Genomic DNA, 18,010 nt, shown 5'->3' with positions numbered 1-18,010 from the left:
GAGAGATTTCTGAGATTAAACAGATCTGTCCTATGGAAGGTTTTGCAGGTTGGTGCCAGTATTCTGGATTTGCACAGTGGTTGGTCAGCATTGGCTTATGAAATGTGTCAAATACCACTTCTTTTGCCAAAGAGAGGGGCTGCTGTGTTGAATACTAGTTACAATTTCTCTTTGTATTTTTTAAGCTTGCATACCAAGAATTACAACGTCTCTAGACAGCACACAAAGGATCTAGCATATAAAAAAAAAATAAATAAAGAAAGAAAATCTTCCAAAAAGTATTACAAAGTATTTTGTTTCTGACAGGCTGCAGTTTCTTCTGAGAATGAAGATCCCGATGGCCTCCTGGCTCCCCATCTCTTCTTTCACAGCAGGATACCTGCTACTGCAGGTGAGAAGCCTCCCCACTTCTGACCTCATCAGCAGCTTCTTATCCTGAAATTCAGGTTCCTGCCACCCCAGAGGAGTGCCTCATGATGAAATCAAGTTTGCCAATACTGGTCTTGCCTTTCTGAACACGAGATAAATTCAGTCAACAAGCAATGTTTTTGTTCTTCTGCACACTATCTTTCATGTCTTTTCAGTCCCCAGAATGAAGAGCCTGATTTCCATCTTGGTCCTTCTTGGGATTGGTGTCTCCAAACTGCATCTTGTCCTAACCAGGAATCTAGCCAGCAGTCCAGCTTAGGTCAGCTTATACTGCCATCCATGACACATATTTGCACAGGAGGAGTGATGAATCAAATCTGACAAAATTCGTACCAGAAATCTTGGCAACGAGAAGTAGCTGCCAAGCAGAATTTTGGGCACATGTAGAAAAGGGATGAACAACCCCAGCCCACTGAGGTAACATCTTTCTTGGCAGTCAGCTGCAATCAGGCCAGTGTTGGAGCTGCGAACAGCTGATTGCAAAACTCTTTTGAGAAGACCAGAAATACAAACCCAAGTGATGCCCACCCAGGGTGCCAGAGCACAACTCATACAACCCAAATGTGTTTCTCAAAGCTGACATGCCTGGCCTGTCTGTAAAAATGGTGGTATTTGTATCTTATTTTCATTTAGGCGGGGAGTACCCAGGGAGCGCTGGCGGGCGGCAGGTACGTGCACGCACACGCCCCCTCCCCCTTCCTCCCTCCCCACTCATTCCGCCCCCCTTCCTCCCCCCCCCCCCCCCCCCGAGGCGGCCGCCGGTTGCTGGCGCGATCGCCGTCTTAAAGGGCCCGCGGCGGCTTCCCCTCAGGTGCGTGTTGTCCGGCGCGGGAGGGATGGCCGGGCCTGGCGGCGATGGAGGGGACGTCGGCAGCGAGGGGGCCGGTGGTCTTTTTGTGCCGCCGGCGGCGAGTGATGTCGACTTGTGGTTTCCCCCGGCAGGAGCGGGCCCGGGATGTCGGCCGGGGTCCCGGAGGGGCGTGCGCACAGCGTCTGTATGGTGTCGGACTTCTTCTACCCCAACATGGGGGGCGTGGAGAGCCATGTATACCAGCTGTCGCAGTGCCTCATCGAGCGGGGCCACAAGGTCCTGGTGGTCACCCACGCCTATGGCCAGCGGAAGGGAGTCCGCTATCTCACCAACGGGCTGAAAGTCTATTACTTGCCCCTCAAGGTCATGTACAACCAGTCCACCGCTACAACGCTCTTCCACAGCCTGCCCTTGCTCAGGTACATATTTGTGAGGGAGAGGGTCACCATTGTCCATGCCCACAGCTCCTTCTCTGCCATGGCCCATGATGCCCTCTTCCATGCCAAGACCATGGGGCTGCGAACGGTGTTCACAGACCATTCTCTCTTTGGGTTTGCGGATGTCAGCTCGGTGCTTACCAACAAACTTCTGACGGTGTCCCTGTGCGATACCAACCACATCATCTGTGTCTCCTACACGAGTAAGGAAAATACGGTGCTGCGAGCAGCTCTGGACCCTCGGATAGTTTCTGTCATCCCCAACGCTGTCGATCCCACCGACTTCACTCCAGACCCGTCAAGGAGGGATGATGCTACAATAACAATTGTGGTTGTCAGCAGACTTGTATACAGAAAAGGTAATGAGAAAAAAAATGTAAGTTTATTTTGGTTGTATTTTTCTTTAAGGTATGTCAAGAAAGGTCTTGGTTAGGTACCACTTAAGCTATGTCTGTGGTATAGATTGGATTTTAAATGGGAGTTGGGAGATGGCAGTTCTGTGCTTTTGTGTCTCTCCATTCAAGAAAAGGAAATGTATGTTTCAGTTTGTGCATGTTGTGTTCTGAGGTATATTTCTTTTGTAATATTGGAGGTATTCAAAACTGAAATGTGTAAAATTGAAAGTTTGGCTTACATGGGTGTGGGGTGAGGGGGTGAGGTGTGTGATCTAGGCCCTAATCTATATATTCTGTTAGAAATGTTTTAACTGTTTTTTAATTAAGCAACAGCAACTTCACGTGATTTGTGTAAGAGATCACAAGTTGTCTTCTTTTCAGCATTTTGTGTTCAGCAGTGTATTTGTCTTCAAGAGACTTATCTTTTTTCTTCTTTTGAATATATAGCAGCAGGTTACATCATGATAGGTTCTAAAACCAAACGCATTAATGGATTGCCCTAAATTTTCTACTCTTAGGTATAGATTTGCTTAGTGGTATAATTCCTGAGCTCTGTCAGAAATATCCAGAGTTACAGTTCTTAGTTGGAGGAGAAGGACCAAAGCGAATCATACTGGAAGAAGTCCGGGAAAGATACCAGCTGCATGACAGGTTTGTTACTTGCATGTCTATGACTCTTCAGTGTACTTTAGGTGTGGGGAAAGCAACAGCAACACCCTTTCTGCCTACCTCCTTCCCCTAAAAAGAAAATAAAACCTGAGGCTGAAGAAGATGAGAACTATTGAAGGCAAGGCAGCTAGACCAGATGCTAACTGAAGGCTTAAAGTTGGACTGTGATCATGCAAGTTAACTGATAACAATAGGCCTTGTATGAACCTTCACTTGAGTCAGATAAAAGCTGACTTAGACATAAATTTATCATATTCCTCTCTAAAATAGTGCTGTTTGGATCACAAATGACTGTATGGACTAACATGTTAGACAGCTAGTTTGTGTCACTGCTGCTTATGAGGGTGACTGTTAGTAATTTATTTTATTATTTCAATATGAAACTCTTCAGGTAATGCTTATCTAATATGTGTTCTTGGGGTACTGCAAACATGTTCCCTGGTGCTACTGTGTTATCAAAATGTTTCTGTAATACATGTGCATTTGTATATTTCTTTGGGGTTTAGTTACTGTTTGAAGACAGTGTTTGTGGCAAAGACAAGGTTCTTAATTTTCCATTTCCTTTTCTCTGTCTTTTGTCACTCCTTCTGTACTTCAGTTAGTGATTACTCTGATAAAATTATTTGTTAGTATCTTTCTTATTCCACCTTTTTCTGTTTCACAGTTTCCAAAATAATAGATCCTGATCGTTGTATGCTAAATACAAGTCTGAGATTAATCAAACCTTGCATTGAAATTACAGATAATACATCTAAACAAAGAAAGGGTTACAAATATTAACTGGATTAATCTGTGTTCTCTTACAGAACTAGAAAGCTTAGTAGCAATGTTTTGAAAGCGATTACCATTAAAACAAACAGAGCAGCTTCTCCTCCCAGCTTTGTTTTCAGAAGTTTCTTTTTGTGCGAAAATAAGAAGTAGAATCTTTTATTTCCCTATTGGTGGAAAAATTTAGAGAAAACAGAACGAAGGTGTCTGTATTCCTTCTTCCACTACATAAGTGTAAACCATTGGAATATTTTTCAGAATATGTGTAACACTGTACCCCTTTATATGCAGGGTGCGTCTCCTAGGAGCCTTGGAACACCAGGATGTTAGAAATGTCCTAGTCCAGGGACACATTTTTCTCAACACTTCCCTCACAGAGGCCTTTTGTATGGCAATTGTGGAAGCAGCAAGCTGTGGTTTACAGGTAAAAATAAAAATCTCAACTATCTAGAATGCATGTATCCATTTTAAACAAAGTTCATGATTAAATAATACATGCTTGTTAACACTTGATTTCGTCTGAGGCTCTGTCTTTACAAAGGTGAGCAAATATAATCCCTGTTTACAGATTACCTGGAAGCTGAGACAGAAGGGTTAACTGAAACTGCTTAAGCTCCCAGAAGAAACGTGCAGAATTGGCAATAACATGTAGATCTGCTGACTCTCAGTTTTCTGAACTAACCAGACTGCCTCTCCATTATGCTATTTTGTATGTACTCCTTTATAGAGTTTTGGGGTAGTTGATGTTCATGAAGTTTTACTTTGACCTTATTTTAAGAGGAGGTGTGGAAAAATGGCTTATGAGCATGGTCAGTCAGGCATATTGAATAGCCACACTAAACCATTGTACTAGAACTGTTTTCTTCCTGCACCAAGAACTGACAGTTTTTTTCTTACATTAACTGCGGTTGTATCTGCCTTTACCATGTAGGGTTTCAAGATAAGAGTTGGAGAGAAAGAAAACTGTGAAATCCCTTTCTGGCCAATTGACAACCCAGATTGTCAACTCAAAAAAGTTAAATCAACAGCCATCAAAAGCTTAGATTCTCACAAAATACGAAGAAACATTTTTTTAAAAAGTCAGGCTGAGAAGAATACCTAATATACACAAAGTATAGGAAATGCGAGGGACCTTTTTTTTACTTCAGTATCCTTTGACACTAGTTACTGCCTAGTTGTGGTAGTTATTTCCCTGTCATCTGTTTTACTCACTAGAGCTGAGAAAGTTCTGCAATTTTCTTATTGTTGCCTGCTGTTTAGAGATGATTACATAATAGGAGTCTTAATATTTCTTAGTATTCATCTTAGTATTAGAGATGCGATTTAAAACCAGTATTTCAGATTAAAATTACTGAATTTTAAAAGTAATTCTTGTAAATGTTCAGTAGCCTAGAAAGCATAAACCAAAGGCAGATGTGTTAAAACTGTCCTCTCCAAATAGAGGTAAGTTTTCATGAGGGGCTACGGAGAGAAAGTCTAATATCTGGCTACACAGATTTAGTTGATTTAGTTGTATACCGTGACAAATACGTTTAGGTAAGATGTCTCATAAACCACTCATTAGAGTCTTCTGTTTTATCATGCTGCCAAAGAATCATTCTGAACATTGTTAAAGGTAATATACTATGCTGGGTCTTTCTGAGGCCTAAACCTTCTGTAGATTGCATACAGGTAAAATTTTAAAGAATGGTATTGGTCTTTGCCTTCATGGCAACCACTCATTGGATAATTTTTTTTCAGGTTCTTAAGTGCTGCATCTAAATAGTTTAATAGTGTCATCGCTCAATTTTACTGTTTTATTGTTAGGCTGCATATGTGCTATTTCTGTTGTTTCTTTCAAAGGTCGTGAGTACAAGAGTTGGCGGGATTCCTGAGGTGCTTCCAGAAGATCTCATTATTCTATGTGAACCCTCTGTGAAATCTCTATGTGATGGATTAGAAAAAGCTATTGCCCAGCTTAGAGCAGGAACACTACCGTCTCCAGAAACTGTTCATAATAAAGTAAAGACGTTTTATACATGGAGGAATATAGCAGAGAGAACTGAGAAAGTATGTATAACCACTTCTATTAAATTCTCTTAAGTACAGTTTTTAAACAGCTGCTGCTTTGAAACATTACTATGTACATTCTCTATATAACCTTTCAGTGTGATTTTTTTCAGTGTTTTCTCTGTCAAACACACATGGTTTTAAACAGGTTCAGAAAATACTTTTTCCCCGTATTTACATCCCTAGACATGTGCTGTTTTTTTCCTATTTGTATTTTTTTCTGTGTCATAACTACTGATTAATATTCTGAGGAACAGCCTAAATCTTTAGTTACATTTCTACTCATGCTTTAGTTTTGGTTTTTGTTGGTTGGTTGTTTTTTCCCAGTCTTCTTTTTTTGCATAACTGGAAAACATGCTGTGAAAGATGTCTGAAAAGGAAAAGTTCATGGCAAAGTTTTGTCTGCCACGTGTTAACAAGTGGTTTAGAATTATACAAAGTAGTTTAGTGCCAGTAGGCTGAACCTAGCTGAATTTTCATAAGCTATGGATGCAATGAAAATAAATTGTCACACTCCTGGGAATCATATTTCAGAATTACACACTTGAGTGTAGAAAGTCTGCTATAAGTGAAGAATGTTGAGCGCATTAATTTTTTAGCTGCCTGTGGAGATCTGTTGCTTTGACTTCAGCCCCTATGTTTTAGGCGAGACTGTAGCTGAATCACATGCCTCTTAATTACATTGTAGTGCACTCAGATGTCTCTCTAAGTATCCTTGAAGTGATGTGGGCAAAATGTAAGTGTAATTACGAAAAGTATGCATGGAACTTAAGTTGTACAAAAGAGAGTTGTTTGTTAGCTTATTGAGTTACTCATATGATGAAGTAGGCAGAGTTCTCAAGGAAGAAACTTTTTTGAGATGTGTGTAGTGGGTATTTATGAAACATGGGGCTGTATTTTTTAATTTTAGTGCTTGTAGTTAATATGCATATTAAGTCACTAGTAACATGTATTTGTCTTTTACATTCATTGAATTTTAAGCATTTTATTAAGAATTACTAGTGTTTCTTTAAATAAAAGTCAGTATCCTGCTATGGTTTGCTTGATTGTTCAAATACAGACATCTGGAAGATCAGCATCCATCTTTGAAAGTGTGGTGATTGCATGTTCAGACTCTTTTCCTGTGTCTGGTGTGAATGTAAGATTAGAACCCACTCAATTAATTAAAAAGAAAACCTAACCCCCTCTATAGAATATTACAAGAGACAAATTAAAGCTTTCCTATTTAATGAAATACTCTTGAGGTCTGTCAAAAAACATTTATTTTCCTTTTACTCCTTAAAAAAAAAAATGACGTTTCTGAATAGTACTTAAAATCTGCAAAGCTTTTTGGGGTTAGTATTTGTCCCATCTTGTAGTAAGGAATAGATAATTTATTTTGCATGCTGAAAACAAAGTACTGCCTGTTTTTCATGATAGAATCGACACTGATTTAAGTTCTTGCTTTCTGTCTTTTCTCCATTTAGGTGTATGACAGGGTTGCAGATGAAGTGGTTTTACCAATGGATGAGCGACTTAACAGACTTATGTCTCACTGTGGCCCAGTGACTGGGTATATTTTTGCTCTTTTTGCTGTTTTGAACTTCCTTTTCTTGGCATTTCTGAGGTGGATGACTCCAGATTCCATTATTGATGTTGCAATCGATGCCACAGGACCTAAAAGTGCATGGACTAAACAGTATTTTTTGGGGAAAAAAAGGAAGCATTAAAGAAGATCTTCCAAGCTCCTGAAGTGCTGAAATTGAGAGGAAAGGATGCATCAGTCACTAAAGGTTTTAATGCTTGCTGATAGAGACATTACTCTTAAAATTCCTCAGTTTCTTTCTGAAGTCCTTGGAAAGAAACTTGGTTAAATGTACTACCTCAATTTAGGATGATGTTTTAATTTAGTTTTGGATTCATACAAATTTATGGACATCTCTTTTGCACTTAAAATTGGAAGAACATGGGGTTTTATATGATTCAAAAGCCTTTGAGACAAAAGTACAAAATTTTTTCAACAACTTGAATATTACAGGAAGTGACTGTACACTTTACTGGTATTTGAAAAAGCAAAACACATGAATTATTAGCTTACAATAGTTTCTGCTAATTCCTCGGATTAACTGTGATTTCTATTTTGAGACTTATTTAAAAATTTTTCATTAGAAACCCAGCAACACATACCTTTTCCCTCCTAAAATGAAAACGGTACTTGAAATTAGTCATTAAGGCCGTTATTGTGGGAATGTTGGAGACTTATCCCCCCCCCCCCCCCCCCCCTTTTTTTTCCCCCCCCCCCCTTTTCCCCCCCCTTTTTTCCCCCCTTTTTTTTCCCTTTCTCCTTACATATGACCAAAATGGCATTTCAGTCCATCTCTGGGAGGGACTGTGTTCAGTGTGTGTGATTTCTCCTAGACCACATCAGAGACACTGGACAGGTTCTGCAAATGAAATCCTGGAAAGGTATCTCTTAAATGGAAATAACCAATAGGTATGCTTTCCAGGGTGGGGAAAATAAAAAATTCAAAAGGTCTGGCTTCTCACATCTGTTAGCACTCTTATGTAATGTGTACCTGAGACAATAAGGCAGCACAGCACATTAATGTGTGAGAGAGGCATTTATCTCATTTATGTCAATGACCTCTAACACTTCCCCCTGATGCACTGGGTTAATTTCTTATTCAAGCATCACCGAAGACTAAACATCTCATGATTTTTATGCCTCTGAGTATTATGTGTTGTTGGACACTGTATTAATATTAAAACTGTGCAATATGAAAGTACTGTTTCCAAACCCTTGAAGGGCAGTATTTAAAACACAGCTTGTCAATATTGTGTTGTTTGTGTAGATATAGTTACACTAACATTTTATAATTCCATTGAACATATTTTCATGAAACACAGAAAAGTAATATGAGAGAAACTCCATAAACAGTCTATTTTCTTTTGCTAGATTTTTTTAGACTTTGATATGTAACATACGGTATGCATTGTTATTACAGTTTCAATTTTACATACTACCTTAAAGGTGGATGTCAGCTAAAGTGGTGCCACACTGACTATGGATAAACGGGTGGAATTAAGGTAGTTTACTTTTGAAAGTTACACTCCCCCCCATTCAAATTTATAGCAACTTTTTTAAAGTACTGATTACCCTTCCAGAAAAATATTATATATATTTATAATAGTATTCTGTTGATCGGTTTTTATTGCTTTTTGGTTTTCTGCAATATCTGCAAACAAATTTTTAACAGGATTGTGAGAATATTTAAAATACTTCTCTGTTCTGGAACATTGTGTACTTACAAATAACATAAAACCTTGTATTTGCAGTTTTATTTAAAAGTTTATTAACCTTTCCATAAAGAATTAATATTTTTCGTTAATATTTGGGAACATACAATTAGAAAATACAGAAATATACTCCATATTGCTGCTTCCCATCGCTGGTGGTTGGACTTTTTGTGAGAAAGATGATTATTAAAAATTTTTTTTTTTTTTTGTATTAAAAAACATTGTTTGTTGTGACAAATTGTCACAAAAAATCTAATCCATAACAGGTTTAACTACAACTATGCTGTTTCTAAAGTAATGCAGCTTGTATTACATGTAACTCTTTGCAGGACTGATTAACTTGCTAGCCTTGTGCAGAGGAGTAAGGGATGGTGTCATTTAGTTTTAAAAAGCATCAGTGGGTGAAATAAAATAATCACAGTAATAAACTTCCTGAACAGAGATAATGTGTATTTAGAAATGAGTAAAATAACTACTTAAAATGTCTAAAATGTTTCAGTTGTGCTTATAGGTGACATTTAATCATTGTGAAATACCAAGGAAATGTTACTAAAGAGAGAGTGATACTGAGTAATGTATTGCATAGAGCACAGACTAGTAAGAAGGAGGAAGGAACACCCAAAACCCACTTATATGGAAGATCCACTTCTTATGGAGAAGGTTCTGTTGGTCTACAATGAAATTTAATCCCGCAGGCACAAGGAGAAATAGTATTTCCAGTACCTTATGTGCAGACACTGTGAATTAAGGTATAGATTGCCTGCTGATAGTTGAGAATTGTATGTTAAACCAGAACAGGCATCAAGTAAAATATGACTGTAAGATTCATCTTTAAGATTGTGTTTTAGTGGATGTGGTAGATCTGTAAAGACGGCAAATACACTGTAATGTGCTTATTTTTGTGGTCAGGTTTTTCTGCATCTTTTTAAAATAAACATTTTTTTCCCTGTTTTCATATTTATTTCTCTTCACTAGTCTTTGGTTCGTTTTGTTTTTTTTTTTACCTATATGCTTAGGCTTCTAAATAATTGTAAAAGTTTTGATGCGCCAGTAAAATACAGATATTATGTAAATAGATAACAAGAACAATCAATCTCAAAACAAAATTATTTTACAAACTTTTTAAAATTAAATAATATTTAGATATTTTTAATGTTTGATTTGCTGTCATTAAACTAGTCTTATCACATCTTCTATGACAGTAAGTAGTAGGTTGACTTCCACAATTTTTCCCAAATGCTAAAGCATTGGCCTTGTCAGATAAAAGGTGGGGCTTTTTTGTTAAGGGATCAAAACTGAAGGCAAGATGTGCTTCTGCATCTGTATTTACCATTGTATTACAATTATGCATTTTTCTTGTAAATGTAGCTGTGACGCGGGAGTCACGGACAACGCAGAGACGATCAATGCGATCAAGCGATTGCCAAATTTATTACAAAGCCTTAACTCCTTATATACTATTTCTTACATGCACTTACAGTGATTTGGCATATTATGATTGGAGACATGTCTTGAAGACCCTTTGTAACTAACATAGAATTGGTTAAGCACAGGTGTGAGAACTTGACCTCCAAAGCTTGCCAACAGTCCACAGTTCTCCTGAACTCAGTGAATTCCAGCTGCTTCTTATCTTGCTTGCTTAAGCTTCTTTGGGCCTCATGGCCTTGCTGTATTTTTCAGGATTATTCAGAGTTTATGGACCAATTATCCATTCTCCTGTGAGAACACTGTCTCCACATCTCCCCCTTTTTGTTTTATATATGTTTTGGGTGACCCTACTTGAGCAGGGGATTTGGGCTAGATTGTATCTCCAACATATGCCAACTACAGGCTGCTGGGCCTGCCCCTTTTTTCTCCTGTATGGTTCTCTGACAACAGGGGAGGCCATCCCTCACATCAAGGTCTGGCATGGCATGTGTCTTCACCGCTCCCCGCCTGCTGGGTTGCAGCCAACAGCAGAGCTAAAGGTTCTTCTTGGTGGCAAACACAGAGGCCAACCCAGTCTTGCCCTTGACTGTGGTAGCAGGCATTTTGTCAGCCCCAGTCCTTGCACCTTGTTGTCAATGCACAGTTTCACCCGCTTCATCCAGTAACAAGTCGCTACTACAGCAAGGCACACACAAATTTACATTAGCAGAGTAACTATTACAGGTTGCAGCAGCATGTTGAAGATGCTGATGGCAGCGAGGGACTAGCCAAAAAAATTTCTTACCAGTGGAATTCTCCCACCCTCTTAATTTGTTCCATCACCGGCTTTATAACACTACCATTGTATTAGAATCTTTCCAGCTTTTGCCTTAGCATTTTCTAGCAGCTACTGCAAATTTCCGTACTCTTTTACAAGTGACAAATCTATACAATACAAGGTGTAGTTCCTCATTAGCAACTGGCTAGTAAAGTTTTATACACAAAATCACAGCCTCTGATAATAGCTACTTTACAAGCACACATATTCAGGATGTTACTTTTCAGTTGCCCCCAAGTGATGTTTTGCAATCATTCATTTTTCTCTTCCTCTATCTCATTCTGCTTGGGGTATTCACAGTCAGCTCCTGTAGCTGAGGCATCAGGTTTATCCATTTGTCTTGTCCAGCTCATGGCAAGGCTTGACCAACTTTGCAGGCAGTCACCATGGACCTGTAGGCAGGAGGACACAAACACACCCCCTCCCCCAGGTTATCAGTTCTTGAGAAGCAGACAGGTTAAACTGCGCATTGTTAACAGTCGAGGAGTTTGCTGCATCATTGCCTCGTTGTTTTTTTTTTTCCTGCCACCCTGATGCTGCTTAGGTGACGGCTCATAAAGCTTGTGGTTGCACTACCCCTCTCGCTTTTTCAGTTAGCAACTTTTCTTATTTCAACCGATCTATCTACTCCTCCAAGTCTTGGATCCACCCCCAGGTTACCTTAAACATACTAAGCAAGGCTCCTACCATGCACCCACTGTGTTGCAGGTGCTCTTCAGGCTTTGTCTGTGGTGTCTCTACAAACTGCTTCAATACCTCAATAGATTGAGAGGTTGGGTTTTGTTGGGTTTTTTTTGTTTGTTTGTTTTGTTGGTTTGGGGTATTTTTGGTTTGTTTTTTTCCTTCACTCCTCAGCTCTGGCGTCCATCCTGGCCGTTCTGCCGGTGGAGCACTGGGAGCTGAATCGGAGGTCAGCTTTTTTTTTTTTGTTTTTTTTTTTTTTTTTCCCCAAAAGTCGCTCACCCTGCTTTGCACAGCTATAAAAGCCTGCCTGCTCGGCAGCAGCTACAGCTGCCTGCCTGCTTCAGCAGCAACCATAAATACCTGTCGGCAACCGCACTTTTGCATTAACCCTTTTTTGCCCGAAATGTTAAACTGCTACCGGTTAAAAACTTTTACATGAACCCAACAACAGAAAATACACAGAACACCGTCTGCCCTCAACACACACACACACACGTATGGGATCCCACAAGCACACGCCACACAACTACAATATTTGAAGCACAAAATCCAGACAATCATTACTCCCACTACAGTCCCACGTACAGAACGTGGCACAAGGACCCTGTGGAGACTAACAGAAAAGCGGCTCCGAGAAGCATCATTGCAGTGCGAGGTGGCAGGCTCATCCTTAGCGGGCGTCCCCACAGAGGCTCTGCCTCCCCCACATCGTATGAGGCTTGGGCTTTTATACTGACCAAAATGCACACTCATTCCGACACAGGTGGCCAGCCTATGTTGGAAGAAGTGGCCAGCAATATCTTTAAAGGTCTCCAAGGGTTGATAGAAACCTGGACATACTTACATTTACCAACTTCTAGTACATGAGTATCACAGAGAGACTGTATCAAATGAGTTGTATATGGGCTCCCAAGTCCACGGACCGTCACAGTATGCCAAATAGCCCTGATAAGAGCATAAGAGAGACCTTCCCACCACCAGAAAATCACACAATATGTCTGTATCCCACGCTGATCTCGCTTCCCTGGAGGTTCAGGGGGGGTGGGGGGTGGGTTTTTCTATTGTGTTTTTTTTCTTTTTTTTTTACTTTAATGTAAAATAAGGTTGCTCCCTTCACTTTAAGAAAGGCTGAAAACCTCCATAAAACGGATGTCCTGAGCTCAAATTTCAATTCATTCAATCACTGACAAGGGGGGTCTCCTGGGGTGATGCTGACTCTTTCCAGGGTTTCACCCATCGAGCTGGCACCCACTACAAACCGGAATCTGTAATTTACACACATATAACCTCAACCAGTTGGTTTTACTTCTGCAGGACCTTTCCAAATGCCGGTTTCCAAATCCTTGTACTGGACAAGAATACTCGGAATTTTAGTCATATAACCTGAACCTAATGCCTGACCATGTATTATAGCAGGGGAGTCATTAAAGTCTCCTGTCAATCGCAAAAAAAATCATAACATATACAGCTTGAGTATAAGAGGATTTTAACGCATACGTGGTCACTGTTTGACAGGCCTCCTTAACTATTTTGAGATCAAAAGCTTCCCACTCTTTACCCCCTGCTGTGTATTAAACACAGGATATGCAGAGAGGCCCATTGCAGAAAATTCACCTCTAATAATCGCATCTTTGATTAACCCGTGCCAACAGTGCGCAGGATTTGTGCCCCCCGATACCTCTCCCACCCCCTCCCCCTGTTTGCCTTCTTTAAGGAAGGGGTTTTGCGGAGGATAAGGTGGTGGCACCAACAGAGTTGTCTCAATCCGAGTCTCCAGGGCTTCAAGCTTTTTCATCAATTGTTGCAGCTGAGCGTCTCCAAGGCCACTGAGTAGCTGCTGATGAGCTGAGCAGACCGACCCAGGAGATGAAGAGTCAGAGTCTGGAAGCAGAGGATGTAAATCTGGCTTGGATTCAGGGGACTCGGGGTCTGATCCTGGGTAGAACTCAGGGTCTCCGTTGTTCGCAGCTATGTCTTTCTTGTCAGATGTCTCTCGTTCGGTATGTGGCCATCTGCAGACCTGGCTCTTGCTTTCATTGGCTCAGGGCGCTGATTTTTTCGGTGCCGTTCCAGGTACCACAGGAGGTGCAAAAGTCATAGCTGCAGCACTATGAAGGGGGTTAGGGGAGACAGCCCCTTCTGGAGCTGTGGCGGCAAATACAGAAGCTACCGCCGCCCTTTCCAATTTCATCTCTTTCAAAGTCTCAAACACCAATCTCCAAAGTGTAGAGTGTTTCTGTGCACCTTTGGTCCCTTTACTAACCTCACGATCACGGCACCACTTTAACAGCCTCTGTAAGGCGGCACTGTCATATTGCAGTCCTCTCTTAGACAGAATGTGTTGGAGGAGCTTCACCACCGCCTGTTCCTCTTTGGATAGCAAGTGCTCCATCTCCTCCCCAGCCGCTCACCTGATCAGGGCAAGATTCCTGAAGTTTTGCAGACGTCTGACTTCCCAGCGCCGGGGCAGCGCTGAATTTCGGCCGGCTCTCCCCCCCCTCCTTTTCATCGGACCTTCAAACTCATCTTTGTCGAGTTATCGATCGAAGGGTCCCTGTTCGGGCGTCATGTGTTGACGTGGGAGTCATGGACAACACAGAGACGATCAATGTGATCAAGTGATTGCCAAATTTATTACAAAGCCTTAACTCCTTATATACTATTTCTTACATGCACTTACAGTGATTTGGCATATTATGATTGGAGACATGTCTTGAAGACCCTTAGTGACTAACATATGAGTGGTTAAGCACAGGTGTGAGAACTTGACCTCGAAAGCTTGCCAACAGTCCACAGTTCTCCTTAACTCAGTGAATTCCAGCTGCTTCTTATCTTGCTTGCTTAAGTTTTTTTGGGCCTCATGGCCTTGCTGTATCTTTCAGGATTATTCAAAGTTTATGGACCAATTATGCATTCTCCTGTGAGAACACTGTCTCCAGATGTAACAGGTCAGATTGTTCTCAGATTTTGACTTGCATCAGCACTGGCATAACTCTAGAGATAGTATTTGTGCAGGATTCATTGAATCGTGCATTAGCTGGCTGTCTAGTAGATGCTGGCTCTTAAGCTGGTTGTGGAAGTGGGAAGGACTGATGGTGTGTATCTGGAGAAGGAGTCATCCCTGCTAGTACATGTGTTGAAGGCAGAGTGGGAAATACCTGCTGGAATTTGCAGTCTTCCTACCCAGGCAGCAGCAGAACAGGTAAGCAGACCTTGCCTAGTGTGATGGGTGCTGGGTAGGGCAGATGACTCCTTTGTCTGCTTGTCTGACAGCAACAGTGAGTCACTATATACATTTCTTTTTAAAAGCAGGAGTGTTGTAAGTGTGCTGACCTAAGGATGCAAATGAGACAAGGCTTGTATGAGAAGCAGTGTCATTTATTAGATCAAACTGATGAAAAAGAGATAGCTGGGCTCTCTGTATGTCTTTGTTCTGATCTCTTCCCTTCGAGATAAACAGTTTCTGTCTCCTTTTTTTCCCCAGTTGTCTTACTTTGAATATATTTGATACTCTCAACTATACACATTAGAAATACACTGCTGAAATTCAAGGATTGTCTAGCATAAGAATAGACCTCTTAATTTCTTTGAGAAGGGGATCCCTCTAATCTTTATTTCATTGTCAGATGTGACCAGGAGTGTTTGGCATTTCTTACTATTGACTAAAGTTAAAGTGAACTGTAGTGCAAACAAGTCATCTAAGCTGCACTGCCTTTTTCTTTTGTGCTTATTCTTTGCATGTTTATAAACTAAGTATATATTGTCATCAATTTCCAGTTCTTTGGAGGGTCTAGCTAAACCATTCACCATCTCATGACAATTTTATTGAAGGATTAATGTGTTTCCTGGATTTTGATTTGACAATTTAGTTATTACTCTAGAATGATTTGTTGAGTAATTTGGACATCTTGCACAAGTTCTGAGTAAGACATGTTTTTCCTATGGAGGGCTGACCTGTTCGGTCTATCGATGGAGTGGAATAATCCATCTCATTCAACTGACTATGATGCAGCCCAAAACAGCAAGGGAGAAAAGATGAGATTCCTGGTTTTGCACTGTTATTGTTCTCCTATGTTATACCTATGTGGCGTGGTTTAAGCCCAGCAGCCAACCTAGAACCATGCTGCTGCTCGCTCACTCCCCCTCCCCCCTTTCCTCCCCCCTGCCCCCAGAGGGATGGGGAGGAGAATGGAAAGAATGTGAGATAAGAGCAGTCCAGTAACTAAGGTATAACACAAACCACTACTGCTACCACCAATAATAATAACGATAAGGGAAATAACAAGGGAAGAGAATACAACTGCTCACCACCTGCCGACCGATACCCAGCCTGACCCGAGCAGTGATCTAACCCTTCTGGGTAACTGCCCCCAGTTTATATAGTGGGCATGACATGCTGTGGTATGCAATACCTCTTTGGTTAGTTTGGGTCAGGTGTCCTGTCTCTACTTCCTCCCGGCTTCCCCTCCTCCCTGGCAGATTATGAAACTCAGAAAGTCCTTGGTCAGAGTAAACATTACTGAGCAGCAACTAAAAACAGCGGTGTTATCAGCGCTGTTCCCAGGCTGAAAGTCAAAACCACAGCACTGCACCAGCTACTAAGAAGGAGAAAAATGACTGCTACTGCTGAACCCAGGACATTATGTTATGTTGCTCACTGTTCTTTAGTTTCAGGAATACCAAATGTTTCTGACTAATCATTCCTGATCTTGCTACAGCTTATCTGATTTTACCTGACCTTACCACCTTCACCAGTATTAATGCTTCCCACCAAGCTGTTCAGCTGTCTTCCCACTGATATATATACATTTTTTTTCTATCCAGTGCTGTAATTTTCCTGGTGTTCTTGTACGCTAAGAGCAGATGAAGAGATTACATGAGATTTTCTCAAATGATTACATCATTTAACTTAAAATCTTTAGTTGTTCTGAAGCCAGGAGGGTGATTTTGCTATCATGCAAATAGTTTGTCCTTCTGGAAAAGTCACATTCCTGTGGCTGCTTCCAGGTGAGCAAACTTCCTCATGGTATTTTAGAACACCTGGAGATCTCTTCAGTATTATTGTAATTTCAGCTTTCTTTCAGGGTGAGAGAATTTCTATGGAAATCACCTGGTCTCCAGTTTCTTGTATTTCCTGAGGGATGTGGTCTTGTACAAAACTACCTAATATCTGGCAGGCTGACTGTGAAAGATCAGTGGATCTCTTTTGAAACCAAAGGCCTATTTTCTGGTCTTTCTCGAAGAAGGTGCTGTTCCTTCTTGCTTAAGTGTTAACGAGTGTCAGTTTTGTAGATAACTATACGAGAAAGATTTCTCCATCATTTAGGCTGGCTTTTTCTTTATAATGATTTTTTTCCCTCCATTTGTTCCTTTTCTCTGCCTGCTGAATTTTACACCTTTTGCTATTCCTCTGGCTTCCAGAGGAGTATTCTCGTTATTTTTTTTTCTAGGGCTAACTGATCACCCCTTTTTTGGTCCACCTTTGTTTAATAATGCCTTCTTTTTTTTTTCCCATTTGAGCGAACTTAACTGTTTTTCTCTGATTCTTTAACTGAACTTCTCTTGCCATGCAATCCATGTCTTCAGCTGTTTCATCCAGTACTAAAGCGATTACAAATAGGTAGTTTCCCCTTTTGGATTCATAGCTATTATAGCTTCTACAGATATATTTTATTACTGTGGAAGGTAAGGTACATGTAATATTTATGGAAGGTGTTAAGTTATTGGTAAAAATGTAATATACTGGTTTAATTCAGAATTTTAGAAAATTTGGTTCACTTAAAAAGTCAAAAAAAAAGCCAGCTTGGGTGGGTTTTTTCAGTCAGTCTGCATGCATCTTAAATAGTGTTCTAGTGTACCTCAGAGGGCAGTGTGCTGAAGGCAGCAAGATACTAAGCCAGCATTATTGCTACAAACCAAAACAAATTGCAGCCAAAATGTTCAGTTAAATAATTTGCTCTAAAATGTCCTTATGCATATCCACCATCTCCTTGGGATCTCTGAGAGAGTCATCCTGCTCTTTCTCTTGACAGGTGTACAAATTGACGGGTAAGAGAACCTAAGCAAGGAGGGGCTTCAAAGAAAGTAAATCTCCATCCTGCTGTGCAAATAGCAAAATAGGAATCAAGACAAGTTTAAATGAAAAGGAGATGGGGTGTTCTACATAGATTCAATTAATTACATGCAGAAAAAATACTTGTACCTTCAGAAAGAAAGAAGGGTAGTTAAAGAAAGGCTCCTTACACCT

General features: G+C 40.6%; 1 protein-coding gene across 1 annotated transcript; it reads left to right on the top strand.

Moving 5' to 3' along the window:
- The first annotated feature begins 1,370 nt into the window (after positions 1–1,370).
- On the top strand, positions 1,371–7,777 carry PIGA (phosphatidylinositol glycan anchor biosynthesis class A). Its single transcript, XM_057419512.1, has 5 exons — positions 1,371–2,036; positions 2,591–2,723; positions 3,801–3,933; positions 5,352–5,558; positions 7,025–7,777. The coding sequence occupies exons 1-5, from the start codon at positions 1,385–1,387 to the stop codon at positions 7,265–7,267; spliced, it is 1,368 nt and encodes a 455-aa protein (XP_057275495.1). The 5' UTR covers positions 1,371–1,384; the 3' UTR covers positions 7,268–7,777.
- Positions 7,778–18,010: the final 10,233 nt, after the last annotated feature.

The sequence above is a fragment of the Pezoporus wallicus genome, unplaced genomic scaffold (assembly GCF_028554395.1).
Source record: "Pezoporus wallicus isolate ANWC-B61680 ecotype Strahan unplaced genomic scaffold, APGP_CSIRO_Pwel_v1 contig_5767, whole genome shotgun sequence".
Classification (NCBI taxonomy): domain Eukaryota; kingdom Metazoa; phylum Chordata; class Aves; order Psittaciformes; family Psittacidae; genus Pezoporus; species Pezoporus wallicus.
This window is presented reverse-complemented; position numbering and strand designations above follow the sequence as displayed.

Bases quoted from the DNA above. Each gene is read 5' to 3' on its own strand.
- PIGA (XM_057419512.1), top strand. From the start codon at position 1,385: ATGTCGGCCGGGGTCCCGGAGGGGCGTGCGCACAGCGTCTGTATGGTG. The intron at 2,037-2,590 runs GTAATGAGAAAA...TTCTACTCTTAG, and splicing joins CAGACTTGTATACAGAAAAG to GTATAGATTTGCTTAGTGGT. The intron at 5,559-7,024 runs GTATGTATAACC...TTCTCCATTTAG, and splicing joins TAGCAGAGAGAACTGAGAAA to GTGTATGACAGGGTTGCAGA.